General features: G+C 43.0%; 1 protein-coding gene across 2 annotated transcripts in view; it reads left to right on the top strand.

Annotated features, from left to right (window-relative positions):
* SAMHD1 (SAM and HD domain containing deoxynucleoside triphosphate triphosphohydrolase 1) overlaps nt 1-18,892 on the top strand; it is a 31,078-nt gene that overhangs the window by 9,444 nt on the left and 2,742 nt on the right. For both annotated transcript variants that reach the window (XM_040575580.1, XM_040575581.1), the window contains exons 5-15: nt 3,217-3,332; nt 3,963-4,033; nt 5,077-5,232; nt 7,308-7,408; nt 7,515-7,623; nt 8,184-8,275; nt 9,814-9,929; nt 13,966-14,105; nt 16,492-16,587; nt 17,476-17,580; nt 17,945-18,082. In XM_040575580.1, the coding sequence (XP_040431514.1) occupies nt 3,217-3,332; nt 3,963-4,033; nt 5,077-5,232; nt 7,308-7,408; nt 7,515-7,623; nt 8,184-8,275; nt 9,814-9,929; nt 13,966-14,105; nt 16,492-16,587; nt 17,476-17,580; nt 17,945-18,082 (1,240 nt within the window). The remainder of the gene's footprint in view (nt 1-3,216; nt 3,333-3,962; nt 4,034-5,076; nt 5,233-7,307; nt 7,409-7,514; nt 7,624-8,183; nt 8,276-9,813; nt 9,930-13,965; nt 14,106-16,491; nt 16,588-17,475; nt 17,581-17,944; nt 18,083-18,892) is intronic.

The following is an 18,892-nucleotide window of genomic DNA, read 5'->3' as shown; positions in this document are numbered from 1 at the left end:
TTAGAATGAGAAGAGCGCTGATAACATGCTGATGTTTTAATTGTTGTAGAGCAGCACTTACACCAAGCCAAGGACTTTTCAGCTTCTCGCTCTGTCCTGCTAGCGAGCAGGCTAGGGATGCAGCAGGAGCTGGGAGGGGACAGACCCAGGACAGCTGACCCAAACTGGCCAAAGGGGTGTTCCATACCATCTGACGTCATGCTGAACAATATATAGGGGTGGCTAGCTGGGGGCGGGGGGGGGGTGTGGCTGCTCGGGGATAGGCTGGGCATCGGTCAACGGGTGGTGAGCAATTGCATTGTGCATCACTTATTTCGTACACATTATTATTATTAATACTATTATTTTTTTTTTCCTGTCTTAATAAACTGTCTTTATCTCAACTCACAGGCTTCACTTTCCCGTTTCTCTCCCCCATCCCAGAGAGGGAGGGGGGAGGGTGAGCAAACGGCTGTGTGGTGTTTAGCTGCCAGCCGGGCTAAACCACAACAGTCCATTTGGCGCCCAACGTGGGGCTCGAAGGGTTGAGGTATCGACAGATTTGACCAGAGTGTGTTAAACTAAAATTGGTATAAGTAATCGACCTGCTTAATAGTTGCTACTCACAATGTTGATTGCCTTAATCTCAAGTCTGCTGTGCCTGTTTCCCAAATTGAGTTTTATAGCACGTTACTTTCTGTATGTGCTCCCTGTCATGCTGTTTATCCTTTCTGGGCCCTGGTTTAAGATTGTTATGGTACTGTGTGGTGTAACGATGGCTTATGAAATGATGAGATTTCTGGTCATGACTCTAACCTGGTATTTGTACTCAGCACTGTCGTCGACTCTATACTTTGGAAACCATATCTCAGAAACTATTAGCAATTACACCTATTGCCTTTTTTCATCAGGGAGTCCATCTGTGGAGGGGACAGGGGAAGATATTTTGTCATAAACTATTGTTAAAATAGGAAAAAAGGAGAACAAAATGCCTTTGTGACTGTTATGGACCGTTGCTTTTGCACTGACATAAAGTAAAAGGATGAGGCATAAGCTGAGGTGCTTCAGGAAACACACTGGCAATAATGTAATGAGCTCACAGAGTGAAGTTATTCCATGGCTGTCTGTTATGAAATATTACCATACTATATATATACATACATTATGAAATACTACTACTGCACCTACTGAGGCATCTGATATAGCCTCCTGTCAAATAAAGGAGTAAGACTACTTACTTGTGTGCTGAGGGAGCTGTCAGAGGTGATTGCCGAACTGCTCTCTATCATCTTTAAAATGTCCTGGAGAACAGGAGAGGTGCCTGAAGACTGGAGGATAGCCAATGTCACTCTGGTCTCCAAAAAGGGCAAGAACGAGGATCTGGGAAACTGCAGGCCAGTCAGTCTCACCTCTGTCCCTGGAAAGGGAACAGCTTGTTCTGGAGGCCATCTTCAAGCAATTGGAGGAGAAGAAGGTTATGAGGAGTAGTCAGCATGGATTCACCAAGGGGAAATCCTGCTCGACCAACCTCGTTGCCTTCTATGATGGCATCACCAGCTGGGTAGATGGGGGGAGAGCAGTGGATGTCATCTACCTTGACTTCAGCAAGGCTTTTGATACTGTCTCCCATGACATCCTGCTAGCAAAGCTGAGAAAGTGTGGGACAGAGGAGTGGACAGTAAGGAGTGGGTTGAGAACTGGCTGACTGGCTGAGCTCAGAGGGTGGTGATCGGTGGCACAGAGTCTGGCTGGAGACCTGTGACTAGCGGTGTTCCTCAGGGGTCGGTGCTGGGTCTGGTCTCGTTCAACATCTTCATCGACAACCTTGATGAGAGAATAGTGTCCGCCCTCAGCAAGTACGCCGATGACACAAAGCTGGGAGGAGTGGCTGACACACCAAAAGGCTGTGCTGCCATTCAACGAGACCTGGACAAGCTAGAAAGATGGGTAGGAAGAAACCAAATGAAGCTTAACAAGAGCAAGTGTAGAGTCCTGCACCTGGGAAGGAACAACCGGACGTATCAGTACAGGCTGGGAGATGACCTGCTGGAGAGGAGCTCTGCGGAGAAGGACCTGGGGGTCCTGGTGGACGACAGGTTGGCCGTGAGCCAGCAGTGTGCCCTGGTGGTCAAGAAGGCCAATGGGATCCTGGCGTGCATTAAAAGGAGCGTGGCCAGCAGGTCAAGGCAGGTGATCCTCCCCCTCTACTCTGCCCTGCTCAGGCCTCACCTGGAGTACTGTGTCCAGTTCTGGGCTCCCCAGTACAAAGAAGACAGGGATCTCCTGGAAAGAGTCCAGCGGAGGGCCACAAAGGTGATACAGGGCCTGGAGCATCTTCCCGATGAGGAAAGACCTGGGTCTGTTCAGCCTGGAGAAGAGAAGACTGAGGGGGGATCTTATCGATGTTTATAAATACCTGAACTGTGGGAGACAGAGGGATATGGTCAACCTCTTTTCAGTGGTCTGTGAGGACAGGACAAGGGGCAATGGCCACAAAATGGATCACAGGAAGTTCCGCACCAACATGCGAAAAAACTTCACAGTGAGGGTGACGGAGCACTGGGACAGGCTGCCCAGGGAGGTTGTGGGGTCTCCTTTTCTGGGGATATTCAAGGCCTGTCTGGACACCTACCTGGGCAGCCTGCTCTAGGGAACCTGCTTTGGCAGGCTGGGGTTGGACCTGATGATCTCCCTAGGTCCCTTCCAACCCCTACAATTCTGTGGTTCTGTGTAGACTAGGTCAATCTGCTAGGGGAGTCTGTTTTCCCATAGGGTTTTGCAGCCATAATGACTATAAGAAAGCAAATGTCTGCAAGGTTGGAAATACCTGAAGCTTTGCTTTAATTAAGGGGAGAATGCTGAGAATGTTTCGCTTCCAGTTTAAACTGAAGGCTGATTTTAACTCGTGTTTATGGGAAAGAAGATGCAGGATCTGCTTAGACATGTCAGGGTACCATGTTAAGATACTGTTTCTTCCATGTTTTGGGCATGTTATCTCTTGCTTTTTTTGCATTCAGATGCGTTACTGTTGGCTAAAGCTCTACTACAGGAAAAAAAACTGATTCTCTGATCATCTTGCAGGTCAGGTTTTCATTACGTGTTGTGTGCTATGTTTTAGACAAGTCTGTGTCTTAAAGTAGCGAAATAGAATAGGTGAACTGTTCTTTTCCTGTTCAAGCTAAAATGCTATTGTATTCACTTCCTTTTATTTATTTATTTATTTTTGTCCTGCGACAGGGTGGGGTACCTAGCAGGATGCCTGGTTCGTGCACTGAAGGAGAGACAACCAGAATTGGATATAACCCAACGAGACATCCTCTGTGTAGAAATTGCGGGTCTTTGTCATGATTTGGGTGAGCGAGCAACAGTTGAGCTGGCTTGTTTCTCTTTGAAAGCTAACCTGAAGGAAGAGTTGGCTGTGAGAACCGAACGTGAGAGCTGTTTCAGGCTCCTCAGTTCATGACCATCTTCCAAGACAGGATTAATCTGTTCCTGTTTGGTTCAGAGTACCTCTGTAGAGGCAAATCCACCTGGTGAATATGTAGCCACTCTTAGCCAGTTTTTTGTGTTGTTTTCGTACGGTGTTTTACAGTTCTTCCTCAGTGGTCAAGTGCTTCCTTCCATGATGTCCTCAAGTCTCTCAAAACCTCCAGTAACATCTCAGAGAGAAAATTAGTGGCCCTTTCAAAATTTGTTATTCATTTATAACGCTGTTTATTTTCTTCAGAGCTGGTACAGAGCAATTAACGTACTCAGTGTTACTGCAGTACTTTCCTGTGGTCTCAGTAATGGAACCATCTATGTTAAGTGCAGTAGTACTTAAGGTGATGTGTTAGTGAGGTGTACTTGCTGTAGTTGAATCTTCTTCATAGATGATGTCAAGATCAAATCAAATACAAGAGAATGCAGATCCTCAGCTTGCTCAAGATACTTTTATTGACAACCATGTCTCAGATTAAACCTGTGTAATCTTTATATCTAAGGTCACGGACCATTTTCACACATGTTTGATGGAAGATTTATTCCACTCGCTCGTGAAGGTTCGAAGTGGAAGGTAGGCATTTCAATACTAAAGTAAAAAGAGAGAACTCACATTCTTAAAGGGAAGATAATTCATCTTTAAAGACTGCCAATGTTTGTGAGCATATAGTGACCATTATCTTTTTGCATCGTTTTCATGGCATAACTGAAAAATAGAAAATTGTTTCATGGTCTTATAATGATTTTCTTGTTCCTTTGTTTGTTTGGGGAATATCTGCCCTGTTAGTGTGATTGTGAATGGATACAGCCTTACTAGTGAAATAGAGGTGTGATAAGTAAGTGGGGGCTGGTGACATTTGTCACCAGCATCTCCTCCCTGAAGGTGAAAATGCTCTTTTGAGCTGCTGTGTAATGTCTTGAGATGTGTTTGTGCAAGCATCTCCTCCACCACCTCTCACTGGGTGACACTGTGGAAAAAGAAATGTCTGGGTCTTGTCATTCCCTGTGGTGAGGTACTAAAGAGGCAGAACTCATTAGTGCTTCACTGATCATTTTAAGCCTGCGTCATACCTTAAAACATGTAGTGCTAGCTTTCTCCAGCATGTATTTTACAGATGTGAAACAACTGGGATGTTCCTTTTCAGTTTAAGATGTTGGTTCAAAGCCAGGATATTTTATACAGTGTTTAGAATATAAACTTTTTGAAACTTTGAACAGTTTCAAGGGTTGTTTTCTCTTAACAAAATGTTAACACAGTCCTTTCAGGTTTTTGTCAGCTATTAAATACTAGGAAAATCAGCTGAGTAAACTTGTTAATTTACTGCACAGCAGACTTGGTTAGTGTTTTGGTTTGTTTGTTTTTGTTTTTTACATTGTAACAGTCACTGCTGTTTGTTAAAAATGTGTAATTAAGTGTTCTCAGTGGAAGAGCTTGTTTCTGGACTCTGTAGACAGGGTGTTTTCCTGTTGTGTAGATACAAAATGAACAGAAAATGACCCAAGTGCTGCACTTTCACATTCCCATGCTCAGGTGCCCTTCCAGGGTTGGGAGAAAGCTGTGTCACCACAGGAAAGGTGCATGAACTTTGTAGCGTAACGTTCAGGTATTTTTCACAGCACGAAACTGCTTCTGTTGAAATGTTTGAGCACTTAATCACATCCAATAGACTAGAAGAAGTCATGAAGTCATATGGTCTTGTCCTGGAAGAAGATATGACCTTCATCAAGGAACAAATAGGAGGGCCTATAGATGAAAACATTTCTGAGAAATCGGTGAGTCACTGTATTTCTAGTGTGGTTATTCCAACAAATGTCTTACATTTTACTAAGAGAGTAGATAATTTTTGCTTTTCGTACAATTTATTTTCTATATTTTTGTGAAGACTCAGTAAATTCTGAGAATCCTTGCAGGAGGGATTCTAGAGAAGAGCGCTATTTTATTTTTTTTCCTTAGGTGGTAGTTTTGCTATGTTATGTGCTCACATCTTCCTGTAGAGTTCTTGCCTCAAAGTCTTCAGATTAGAGGAAGTGCATTTACTGGATGCATTGAAGGTGCTGGTGATGAGGTCATGTTTTTAAGTGGCCATACAAAGAAAACACAGTTTAGGTTAACAATCCAATAATGGATAACAGAACTGAGAACTGGCAGAGATGAGGCAGTGAGTGATGCAAAGCACAGCCCAATTATATGCTGAGTGCCAGAGCCTCATTATCTTTGATGACAGTAGCAGAATGTTTGGATTTATTGTAGTAACACATACAGAGGCAGGGATAAGGCTTGAAGAAATGGCTTGCCTCGAGACAAGGAAGAAGAGATTGTCATTAATCATCTTTGTAACTCTATAAAAGAATCAGGTCATCACTCTTCATTTTACAGCTCTTGTCATCTCTTCAAGGATATCCATTCAGTTGCTACCATAATTAAGAGCCCACCAGTGGGAGACTGTCATGACAATCTGGTCCTAATAAAAATTTGCATGTTGTCCCAAGCAACACCCATAAATGTTAGCACTTACCAGTTATTTTCTCTTGTATTAGTGTGTAGTGCTACCATGTGTACTGGAGTGCTCCGATGACAAAGCATAGGGAACTTGGCATAAAAAAACTCAGTCCGAGATCTAACAGGAAGGCAATACGGACAGCCATGCAAGTCGATTTTACCCATCTGCAGTCATCTGAACACAAAACTTGCTGCCTGCTGCTACCATTGATCTTGGACCAAGTTCTTGCCCATTGTCTATTTTTTCTTATTTGGACTTTATGCCTACTTTCCAGCAGAATAACAGGAAAAGGAATGTCAAATGTGATATGTGCCAACCTGGACATCCTCCTGGTGTTAGGTTGCAGTTTTCTGCTGGAGGTCATTTGGGTTGTCGTGGTCTTAGCAGAGTACAGGCTCTTGGTTGATGAGTACCTGTGTTGTGACGATGTCACCTTGCAGTAGGCCATCTGGTCCTGACAAAAACAATGCATTTCTCAATTTTACTGTTCGGAGCTGCGCTCCTGATCATTGTCCCTGTAACAGAGCATTTTGTGATCAGTACAGAATATTTTTATGCCTGAAGTGCTCTCCTCCCACCGTTTACACATTTCCATTCTTATTCACATCAATTTTAATATATCTGCAATGCAGTTAAAATTAAAACTGTGTATCTGTTTATATATATCTTAGATAATCCCCCCCCCCCCCCAAATTTCAAGGCCAGTTTATGACAATCTTTATTTAACTACAGAATCATTAAATGTTCAAGGAAATATTTATGTGCAATTTGTATTTTATTATTTTGGCGTTGATTTCCCGTTTGCCTCATGGCTGAATCATTCCTCATTTGTGGGCTGGGAGTTTAAGTAGCTGGCAGTTTGAACAATTATTTTTTAAAAAATCGAAATAATTGTTTTAAAAGTAAAAAAACTTCTATAAAGTTGTATAGCTGATTGCAGAAATTGCAGAAGACTGCAAGACAGTGATGTGTGTGGGTTTAATTAATTCCCCTGAAGGTTAAGTAATTCCAACCTATTCCCCTCTGTTGTTACGTGTTGTTTTTTGCATTTCAGAGCTCAGTTTCCTTTTAGTAGAATGGAAAATTAAGTACTTCTAGTGTACGTGACTTTTGTTCTTCCGGATATTCTGGGAAATCATCTGCTTACACCCTTGTTCTGGATTTCTAATGCCCAGCATAGCTTTTGAAAACTCTTTTATTGTCTTTGTTCTTCGTTAGTTTGGGGTTGGATGTTTACCATAGGCAAGAAAAAATGTATTGGCACAGTCTTATAAAAATGATTCTGACATTGCTCGCACCATTTAATTTCTTGTTTCTGATTTTTCTTCTTGGTTCCTGTGTTATTAGTGGCCCTACCGTGGTCGACAAAAGGAGAAGAGTTTCCTGTATGAGATAGTAGCTAACAAAAAAAATGGCATTGATGTTGACAAATGGGATTATTTTGCAAGGTACAAATCTTACAGTTTCTGTTTTTATTAAATTCCTACTAAAACAATGTTGCAATATTTACAAGTATGAGCTCATTGTTAAGCATTTTCTGTGGAATGTTTTTAGGGATTGCCATCACCTAGGAATCCAGAATAATTTTGATTATAGGCGGTTAATTAAATTCACTCGTGTCTGTGAAGTAGAAAACCAGAAGCATATCTGTGCCCGTGACAAGGTAAGTAGTGTGCGTGAGCTGAGACAGCACTCAGTAGCAAAATACGTGCGAGGTGTATCAGCAGGTTGCAGACAGCTAAGGCACAGTAAAGCTAGCCTTGGGCAGGGTGGTGCAGCCACGTGCTGCATTGAAGGGGGCTGCCAGATGGATGCTCTGCAGCCCAAGAGGATGAAGTAGTTGCTGCTCTGGGAGCTGCTGGCAGAATTTACCGGTCTCGGGAGGGATGAGGCTACCCTCTGGAAGGGCACATGGCAAGTCCTTCTGAGAGTGAGTAGATAATCGCCAATTGGGCATGGTCATGCTCTGCTATTCTGAACAAGACGTGAATGTGGGGCTTTTGAAGCAGCTAGAAGTGCTCTTCTCTGTCTGGGTTGTCTGGGGTCACTCTCAAGTCTCTACTCTTCCATGGCTTGAGTCTATTTCAACATTTATAAATTGTGAAAAATAAGTATTCTGCTCTGCGGCAAATGAAAGGCATCAATTCGTTTGATTCCAAAATTGTTTTAGTTTTGCAATTGAGACAATGTGAAAAGTAAAAGATTTTTTTTTTTTTGATTCAGGAAGTTGGAAATTTGTATGATATGTTCCACACACGGAATTGCCTTCATCGACGAGCATACCAGCATAAGATTGGCAACATCATTGAAATAATGCAAGTATTATACATTCTTTTTCTTGCACATCTTTTAATTTTTTTTGAAACTGTATATCCATTTGGAATCTTCAACTAATCCATAAGCTGTGACATACAATGAAAGTCACTGGGCTGTATGACCAAAATCTGGATCTGTTAGAGTAGGTCCAGAGGAGGTGCACGAGGATGATCAGAGGGTTGGAGCACATCTCCTAGGAAGACAGGCTGAGAGAGCTGGGGTTACGTAGCCCCTAGAGAAGAGAAGGCTCTGAGGAGACCTTATACTGTATACTTACACAGTGCTTAGAGTGTCAAGAAGTCTGTAAATAATTAAAAATAATAAAAAAAGCAACAACAACAACAAAAAGGCAAAAACAACAACAACAAAAGGAATGGGAGGTAGGGTTGGCCAGACAGCATTATCCTTCTGCAGGAAATTCGACTAGAGGCAGATTAATAATGCCCTGAAGAAGCACTGGACCAAGTTGTAGTTCTGCTGTTTTAACTGCTGACAGCAGAATTTGAATCTTTATCTACATGTTAAAGAGAGTGCTTGTCTCAAACTGACTGGTTAATGTTAAGATTACTAGCAGACTAAAATAAGGAGCAAGCTTACCTGTCTTCGTGTAATGCCACAGCGGGAATTGCTCAGGATCAGTTTGGTTGCCTACCAGCATTTGTACTTCTCTTGATATCTATAGAAGTTTCCTGATAACGTTCTTTTTATTTTTTCTTCAAAAGCAAAGAAATACTGGTATCCCCAAATAATGGTCTTGGCTGCTGAGTAAGCATCTGCTGAGTTTGGAAAAAGCAATGTAGAGGGTTATACAATACAAGAATTACTTGTGAATGGTTTCATTTCACAATCTGCTGCTCATTGTGCAGTGGTTCTGTAAAGCAGTCAGTTACACTCTGGCTAAAAATCCTGAGGTTTGGTAGGATGTATGTGTAAGAAGTGAAACAGAACAGCCAAGAAATGTAGTTCTTGGCTTACTGTAATTATAGCAGCCTATCCAAGTGAGCATACAACCTAGAAATGACAGCGAGTGGTACTGAGAGCTTTGGAAAAACTTGACCTTTAGAGCATTAGGTTTTCCCAACTGAAAAAATACTGCACATACATGGGTTTTACCTTTATGAAGCTTTGTGTTCACTCTATTAACTTCTGGAGCAATAGGTCTGTAAAAAGGATGTGGTCATCTATGAGGTGGCCTCACTGCCGCTGACTGACCGTCACTGTCTTGCAGGGTTCTGCAGCCATCTGAGCATTATCAAGCTCATAGTCTGAAGCAGAACAAAGTGGACTTTCACATTTCTTGAAATAAAGTTAAGGTCTGTTCTGAATCTGTTTTCAGTAAATGGAAAGACTCTGCTGAAATGTGCAATGGCAGCATGGAAATAGGACATATTGCAATGCGGTCAGGCTCTGCTGCACGTTTGGGATGCAGTTTAATTAGTCTCCTATTTATAGTGTGCTAAAGCATTTTTTTGTTTTGACTCTTAAGCAATAAAGTGTTTAAAGATGATACTGAAGTCTTACTTTTGCCTCAAACTAGGATTACAGAAGCCTTTCAAAAAGCAGACCATTTTTTTGAAATAGAAGGCTCTAAAGGAAAATTGTACCGGATTTCTACAGCAATGGAAGACATGGAAGCCTACACTAAGCTAACTGGTAAGCATTCTCAAAAATTTTTTAAAGTGACAGAACACGAGTGTTTGTTAGGATAGGACTATTTTTTCTAGTTTGTAGAACTGTTGGCAGAGTGGGTCCTCGCCCATGATGAGGATTCTTCAAGTACTGCTTTTGTGCACAGATGGTAGGTCAGACCTGAAACTCTCTGTGCTCTCACATCTTGCTGAGAGAGCAAAACCTTCTAGCTTAGTTTACTTTTATGTTTGTGGTGAGAGAGAGGTGCACCAACTTCTGATATTCTGCACGCATTCAAATCTAGATTATTGTGAGCAGTGCTGTCAGGCAGTCATGCCTGTGCCCTAGGTTTGTTGTACTTGTTACAAGTGGGATGTAGGTCAGTTCAGAGTGATGCTACATCTAACTCCATCAGGTAGACGAGTACTGTACTTGTTTCATTGTGGGAAACTAACCCTGAGACAGGTTTCAAAGGGCTCTGATGGGATCTGATTTAATTTGTTTGAGGCACTGTAACCCTGATTGTAAATGCATCTGAAGAAAATGGAATACGTGAACAAGTTATTTTATAGCTGAAAGTTTCTGGTTGCTTAGTCAAGAGCTTGTGAGAATTATTCTCGTAGGGTAAATACAAGGAGCAGCAGGCTACTTAGAGATGTGGGGAAGTTCCAGTGTGATTATGTAGTGATGCAAATGAGTTAAGGCTCGTGAGGGTTTCCTGAAAAAATAGTCTGGCTGCTGGCAGTTGGTTCTCCAATGTCTGGGTCAGTGCTGTGAGGAAGAAATACTTAGAGAAATTACTAAATTCAATGTTCTCTATCATGTAGTTCACCATCTTCCCACCAGTGCTGTGTGTTGGATTTGTCTGCCCCTCCTGGTCTTCACCAAAAGGCATGCCAGCGTTCCTCTGGTTGGTGTTCAGTGCCATGGCATCCCCCTACGGGTTTTGTGTAGCATTTGGAACGGAGGCCAGAGTGGACACCGTGAACCCTGCTGCACTGGGTGTTTTGTGGCTGGGGTGACTGCAGGGCAGAGGATGCTACAGACCCTGCAGAAAGGTGCTCCCAAGGACTGTCAGATCTTGCTCCATCTGGGAGCTACAGCTCACAAGGATTCCCAGAGCTACTTTCTTGAGTTTCCATCATCAAGCCTTCGCTGGTCAGCAGAGAGGCTCAGGAATTTCTGTTTTTGCTCCACGGACAAGGTGACAGAGGCCAGGGGCACAGTTGCAGATCTTCCTGTGTGCCGTAATCTTTGTCATGCTAAGAGTCTTGTGTTGATGACCCTAGTGGTGGTTTTACCCAGCTGGGCAGCCAAGCTCCACCACAACCACTCTCTCACTCCCCCTCCTCAAAAGGAAAGGGGAAGAAAATAGAACGAAAAGGACTCAGGGGTTGAGATAAGGACAGGGAGATCACTCAACAATTATCATGGGCAAAACAGACTCAATGTAGGGAGATTAGAGAAATTTATTACCTATTATTAACAAGCTAGAGAAATGAGAGACAAAGAAAACAAACTAAAACCACCTTCCCCCCATCCGTCCTCTTTCACCTCCTCACCCTGAACAGCACAGGAGAACAGGGAAGTTGGGGGTCAGGCCATAGTGCTTTGCCTCCACTGCTCCTGCAGAGTCGCTCCCTTGCCCTGCTCCTATGTAGGGTCCCTCCCGTGGGATACAGTCCTTCTGAACTGATCCTGCCTGGGCTTCCCACATACAGCAGCTCTTCAAGAAGAGGGCTCCGTACCACAGGGTCCATCCATCAGGAGCACACTGCTCCAATCTGGTTCCCCTACAGGCAACAACATCCCCTAGGCCTCCTGCTCCTGCGTGGGCTCCTTTCCACAGGCTGCATCTGTGGCCTGGAGTCTGCTCTGGCAGGGGTTCTTCACAGGCCACGGCCTCCTTCAGGGCAGGTCCACCTGCTCCACTGGGGGCTCCTCCACGGGCTGCAGCGTGGAGATCTGCTCCATGTGGGACCCATGGGCTGCAGGGGGACAGCCTGCTCCACCAGGGGCCTTTCCACAGGCCGCAGGGGAACTGCTGCTGTGTGCCTGGAGCACCTCCTGCCCTCCTGCTGCACTGACCTTGGTGCCTGCAAGGCTGTTTCTCACTCCTCACTCTCCCAGCTGCTGTTATGCAGCAGGTTTTTTTTTTCCCCTTTCTTAAATCTGCTCTCACAAAGGCACAAACAACATCACTTATTGGCTCAAGTCTGGGCAGCGGTGAGTCCTGTTGGAGCCAGCTGAAACTGAGCCTTATCTAACATGGAGCAGCTTCTGGATTCTTCTCACAGAGGCTACCTTTGCTGCCAAAACCTTGCCACATAAACCCAATATAACCCTTCGTCCACCCCAGCCACATCCAGCCTGACCACTGATATGCCATGTTGAGCGGGTGAAGGGGCTGTGCAGAATGCTGGGATGAGAAGCTACCTGACCTCTCCAACACCATGCCTCTCCTATGCTGGGGAAAACAAGTGGCTGCCTTTGAGTGGCAGTTACTATGAGAGAGCATGAATTGCAGTGTTGGGATGTGGAAAGCCAGGCAGAAAGTCAAGAGCTAAGACTTAAGTTCTGCTTAGGCAGAACTGTTCCCTGGGGGCCCTCTGGTCTGTAAGATCAGCCATTCTGGGAAGTTAGCACCAGGGCCCGCTGACCTGCAGCAGTATCTGGTGAGGAACACAGCTCAGGGCAAGGAGACCAGGTTTGTCCTCTGTCTATTATTGTCTGCAACAGCAAGGAGGTGAACATTAGTGCCAAGGTTATCCTGTTCCAGAAGGAGAGCTTGGCAACAAGGAGAAGGATGAGAGGAGTATGTCAATATCAGATGTAACGGTGGATCAAGAAGGATGGGTACGTTCTCCTCATCTTACACCAAGACACTTGCACCCTGCACCCAGTGATTCCAACCTGGGGGATTCTGGGAGGACAGTAGGCTTGATAGCAGTAGTCCAAGATGAGCAATGCTTCTGTGAAACTGTCCAGCTGCCATTTGGATCTTTGCTAATGATAAACCTCTAGTGAGATCCTGCAGCAGTAAGTTCCCCAACTTTCTTCCATGATGGGTGAAGAACCACCTTTAGTTTTTGAATTTGTTTCTGATTTGACAGCAAATCCTAATTTTTGTAATGGATGAAAGAGCAAGCAGTTCCTTGCTGCTACTGCCTTTGCACAAATACGTGTTCGTGGGCTTCTCACTTTCCATGGATTATCTGTTCTCTCAAGCTGAAGAGACCAAATCTGTTGTTCCGTGTGGGGAAGTTCAACACTTCGATCAACCTTGTTGTCCATAAAAATAACCCTTGGTAAAGATGTTTTGGTAATCATGGTTCATAGCTTGCTTACACAGTGTGTGGCGAGCTCCTTAAACCAGTTGTTGTGCCAGGCAGGGTGTTGCAGAGCTAAACCTTCAGCATGTCACAGCTGCGCAGGTACTCCTGGCTGGGGAATGCAAACAGGTGCACGGAGTGCAGCTGTGTTGGTTGTGTGACCGGTGAGCAGCATCCTGACACCAGTGGTTTCAGGACAGCAAAATTAACCCTTCTGCTCTGACGGCACATCCAAGCAAACCTGAAAACCTGCCTCTTGCCACTCATATGGATTGTGGAAATGACACCGCGTACTTCGCTGTCACGTGGAGACAGGAAGGGGGACTTTCAGTACCACTGTCCAAAGTCTGAGAAGTTCCGAAGATGTAACAGAAGTGCTTTCTTCTTTAATAAGATGTAGCACCTTCCCCCCTGAGCCAGTTAGTGCTGCTGACCAAGGCTGGATAAACAAAAAGAGGAAGCAACCTCCAGTGAAATAATTGTTTGTTGCAAGGGTGAGAATTGAACTAGGATTTTAGTCAAAACTTACTATGAATCCAATGATATCCAAAATTATATTGTAAGCGAATTCTCAGTTGTCAGACGTGAAATGTTCAGACATTCACTGAAAGTGAGATTTTTCCTGAATCAGCAGTTTTTCTTATTGGTTAAGCCACTGTCCTTGTACGTGCATTTTGCTGTGACACTGGATTTTGACATAGTTAACTGAAATAATACAACTTTGGCAGATAATATCTACTTGGAAATTCTGCACTCAAGTCGTCCAGAACTGAACGAGGCACGAGAAATTTTGCGTAAAATAGAACGGCGTGAATTATACAAGTTTCTAGGAGAGACTCAACCTGAAAAAGTGAATGAAATTCCAAAGGTAATATCCATTTCTGGAAGATTCTGAGTTCTGTCTTTCTAAAACCATTCTCTAAGTTGCTGACTTTCTTTTTTCCCTTTCCTATTTTTTTAAACTTGTTATTAAAAAAAATAGTGTCAAAAGTTCTATCTCCACCACACTGTTTTCATGTTGCTGAGATGTGGAAGACATTACGGAAAACTGGGAAGAGTTTTTATCTACAGACAGAAGAATAGCAAGAGAGATAAACTCAGAAGTTGATTATTGCAGGAATATTTTCAGAAAAACCCTGTTGCATAAAATGCTATTACGGTCCAGTGATTTGAGAAAGTTATTACTATCCTCTTGTGTTCATTAAATTTTCAAAATAATAAGAAACATTAGATGATATTTTTGTTTTTAATCATAATTTGTTCGCTTTACTTTGAGAACAATGTGAATAATATTTTCTCAATTTCTTGGTGTTAGATTTTGTACTTAACGTGGGCATTCATATTTTTTTCTAGTGTTTGCTTTTCAAAGCACTCATCAGACATTGGATTATCTACTGTTGTCTTATTCCAAAATCATGTTATATTAGAGATAATGTTGCTTCTGATGGCTCACCTGGTCTCGTAAAGTGGTATACTGTGTTGACAAGTTAACTACCTGTAAACTTCAGCCCTGGTGCTCAAAATTTTCCATGCCAAATTACCTGAAATGCCTGACGATGTCTGGAAAGCTTTAATAAAAATAATTAAGCTTTTCTAAAGAACAAGGCTACAGCGAGACTAGGAGATACCTTATTGCTCTGTTCATCTTATCAGTTGAGGAGAGGCTTGGCTTCTGTTCTTTGTCTAAGAAACGTAGTGTTAAGAGATTCTGTATATACGGGGGAAGAAATAAGAGTAAATACTGAAGAGGAAGGAAAACATCCTAAGACACACATCAGCACAATGCGAAGTGGTTGCATATTGATTGTAAAGTTTCTGGAGTCTAGGATAGCCTAACAAAAAGGAGATGGGCAGGAGTATAAATTGCATGAGTTCTACCTTCAAACAGCACCTTGTAGAAGCTTGGTTAGTGGAAAGAAAAACTTTTGCTTGGAAAATCCAGCCTGACACATTGAATCTTGTGTGTGTGTGTGTGTGTGTTGTTTTGAAGGGAGACTATCGCCGGTGGTCTTATAATTACATCCAGCCAGCATTTTGCAGTTTCTGATGATCAGCTGGGGGCTTGGCAGGGGAGGACTTTCGCTTGCAGGTGTGTCAGAGGCTCTGCTTCCCCTGATGCACTGAAGATGGGCAGTGATCAGACAAGATGGAGCTGTCTGTTCTGCTGCTTAAGAGACCACACTGTTGTGTTTCATGACCCCCAAGCTGGCCACAGCAAGGGAAAAATCTCAAGTAGCTAGAGTGCTCAGTTTCCAGTTAGTATGAACTGGAATAGGCAATGTAAAAAAAAAAAAAATAAAAATCTATAAATGATGCAGAATAGAAATAAAAAAGCTTATAAAGAGTCTGTCTCCTGCCAGCTGCTTCCCATCAGTTACCTCCTGGTGATTCTTTCCTCTAGGCTTGCTCTTGTTCTAAACCTTTCCTTGGCTTGAGTCACAGCAAGCCACACACGTGCTTCAGCCTGTCGATGTGTGCAATTCACTGCTCTTCTCCCTGTCTTTGCAATGGACAAACCTGCTTGATGAATTCCTTCCCTTCTGGACCTGCCCCCTGGCTGCTCTGTGCTGCACTCAGCTTTTCTCCTTTCAGTCTCAGGTGCTCCCAGGAAACCTTCCTTCATCAAATCTTGCATCTCACCCAGAATGTAGCAGCCCTGGGCAAAGGTAAACAGGCAAACTTCTCTCTCCTGCCTAGCCACAGCCTTTTAAAGAGAGCTTACGCATTTCCATGAACAACTATTCTCTACCACACCATACTCCTACACTTAGCTTTAACCTAACTATCAGCAGGGAGTAGTCTTCAAGGCCCAAAACCAGATAAAACTCTTGTGGATTTCCACTTTCTGCTTTTGAGGTGGGTTGCAATCCACTCCAAAGCTTGTCTAAAACACATTTGTGTTAGTAAAAGATTTGCTTGAAGGTACTTACTTTCAATTTTCATGAGAACTTCAATATCCTGAATGGACTCTGTCCTTTCTTCCTGTTGCCAGGTGTAAAACTCTTTGGATCTTTGTAGTTTTATAAGCTGATTTTCTTGTTTGTTTCTTAAAAAAAATAAAAAAAAATAGTAGTAGACTTATGGCCTTCTAAGGTATAGAAGGCTTCTGACAACCAGATTACTGTAGGAAGAGTTTGTCAAGCATGAAGAAATTAAAGCTTTGGGTTCACGTCGTGTTCTGTTGTGTGCTTTGTTGCCTAGGTCTTGACCTGATAATGCAAAAATACAGTCTGAGCTGTTGTCTTTTTTTCCAGGATGAATATGATGGTCTGGCAGATGACATCGCTAATTCCAAGCCAGAAAAGAATCCTCCAAACGTGGATCTAAAGGCTGAAGACTTTGTAGTTGATGTAACTATCTCTTCTTTTGGAGTGAGCTTAGAGTAGAAACTACTTGATCACATACAGGTGTTAAAGTCAGCAGTCCAGCAACTGGCTATTATTTATGAAGGCGAGTGAACCATGGGCTCCAGTGGGAGGAAGACAGGCAGGGTGACTCCTGCAGACATCTTATGCCTGGGGCATGGCAGTCACTCCCAGGTGCACGCAGCGCAGTCCCCAGCCACCAGGAGTGTAAGGAGGGAGCCTGTGACAGGGCAATGTTTGAGCAGTCTGCTACTGTCAAATAGCTTAAACCCTCTTCTTGGTTAATTCTCAGAGGAGCTAGTGAATGGCTTTTTGCAAAGCACATCACAAATCACTTCTAAAGCTGTCTTGCACTGAAGATTCATTTCAGGTTGGGGAAAATGACAGCAGCTTACGTAGCTTTAACGTAGCTGACTACTTCCATTGTCCCACAAACTGACATCATGGGGAAGTGGGCTCTTCTCTCTGCTGACCACACAAATTATAGTGTCCCAAGCAGATGTAAATAATGTTGGCTAACCCTCATGTTTAAAACTGTAAGCTCTGTTGCTGTCTGAGCAGGTTGTGTGGCTCAGGAAGGCACAGTGTGGTGAGGGAGCAGCATGGTTTTGCTATTCGAAACTGCAGTGTTTCAGAATGCTGGTGGGTACAAATGCGAAGGTCCACCTGGCAGCTGCACACTTGAGAGGTGATGGAATAAAAGATTTAAAAATGCAAATGCCAGATTGTTTTATGAGGTAATCATTTGTTAATTACTGTCCTTTTTTTTATTACTGCCATTTACAGAACTATAGTATGTATTTACTTGTATTTATTGTAAGTAAACCAATGACAAGCATTAACAAATGTCATTTTATTTGTTTTGCATGCAAGGTTATCAATATGGATTATGGAATGAAAGATCAGAATCCCATTGATAATGTTCTCTTCTATTGCAAGGCTGATCCTTCCAAGGCTGTCAAGATCAGTAAAGAACAGGTAGTCTTTTACCTTCCTCAAATGGCCTTCTGAAGGTGATCTTCTTTACAGCTTGCAGTGGAAGCAATCACTGTCCTTCGTGGTAGTTCTTGCAGTAGTTGCGGAAAGGTGGTGGAATCTATGTCTTTGCAGGTGTTGGGTGTGTGTCACAAGATGACTACAGTCATCTGGAGTACCGACATCCATTACATACGAAGTGTTTAACTCTTTTGTTCTTACAGAAATATAATTCATTTCGATAAAGCTCATGAATTATAGTGAGATGTTCTTATTGCTTTGAATTTTTATTTAGATGAAGAAATTGAAGTTCCCTGGACTCTAAATTTAAAGAAAGAATGAAGCTTATTTGTTCTTTATTCCAAAGGTTTCAAGGCTTTTACCCAGGATATTTGCAGAACAGGTTATTCGGGTTTATTGCAAAAATCTGGATCCAAATATCGTTTCAGCTGCAAAACAGTATTTCGTTCAGTGGTGTATAAAGAGGGATTTCACCAAACCACAGGTAACAAATTTGCATGTTATTTTCTTGTTCTAGAGCTTTTTACCGTTGTAAGCTTGCTCTTTCATTAAAAATCTAGGGATTTTGGCCTTGTAATTGTGGCGTTGCTGCTTCCCACTAACCTAGCTTGTGGTTTTGTTGTGGCTTGCATCTGGGCATGCTCTGGTTTCACTGGAATAGTGATGGATTTTCATTTGTTTAACTTAGGTGTTTTGAAAAGTCATATTTTTATAACAAAAGTTAACATCCGTGCAGCAACTCACTAGTGTATTGATGCAGGTTTCCTCATACAAATGCTTAAAATGCCACTGAGAGATCAAAAGATCTAGAGTGGTCTTATCAGTTCTTCTGATTGCTTTGGCTCTCTCCCTTTCCTGTTCACCAGTTGTTAAATTTACCTCTCCCATAGGATATACATGATCAGTCCATTGGATCTGAGTCAGAGTGCAAAATCCCTGGGAAACTAGTTTGCAAACCTCTACTCTCTGTAGTCTGAGTGCTTGGAAAGCCTTAACTGTTCTGTGTTTCCTTTTTCTGTCAATTCTCAGACACACAAGTTTCCATCTGAGGGACAGGAAGGGCTGGATGTTACAGCTCATCTGAAGTTTTGCACTGGGTACAGTGCAAGAGCTGCCATGGCAATTCAAATGAAAGCCTAAAGCAGAACCTGAGTTCATAGGCTTTGTTTTGCATTCCTCCTGCCAAAAGTTATGGGGAAACCTGTAACAACTGTGGCTGTAAACTGGTGATGCATGATGCAGCATCCCCATCACATCCCCCTTGCAGGAAGGTGGCGGCCTTTGTCTAATAAAA

This window comes from Cygnus olor, chromosome 16, assembly GCF_009769625.2.
Source record: "Cygnus olor isolate bCygOlo1 chromosome 16, bCygOlo1.pri.v2, whole genome shotgun sequence".
In the NCBI taxonomy this organism is placed as follows: Eukaryota; Metazoa; Chordata; class Aves; order Anseriformes; family Anatidae; genus Cygnus; species Cygnus olor.
Note: the sequence above shows the minus strand (reverse complement) of the source record. Positions and strands in the feature narration are given on the sequence as shown.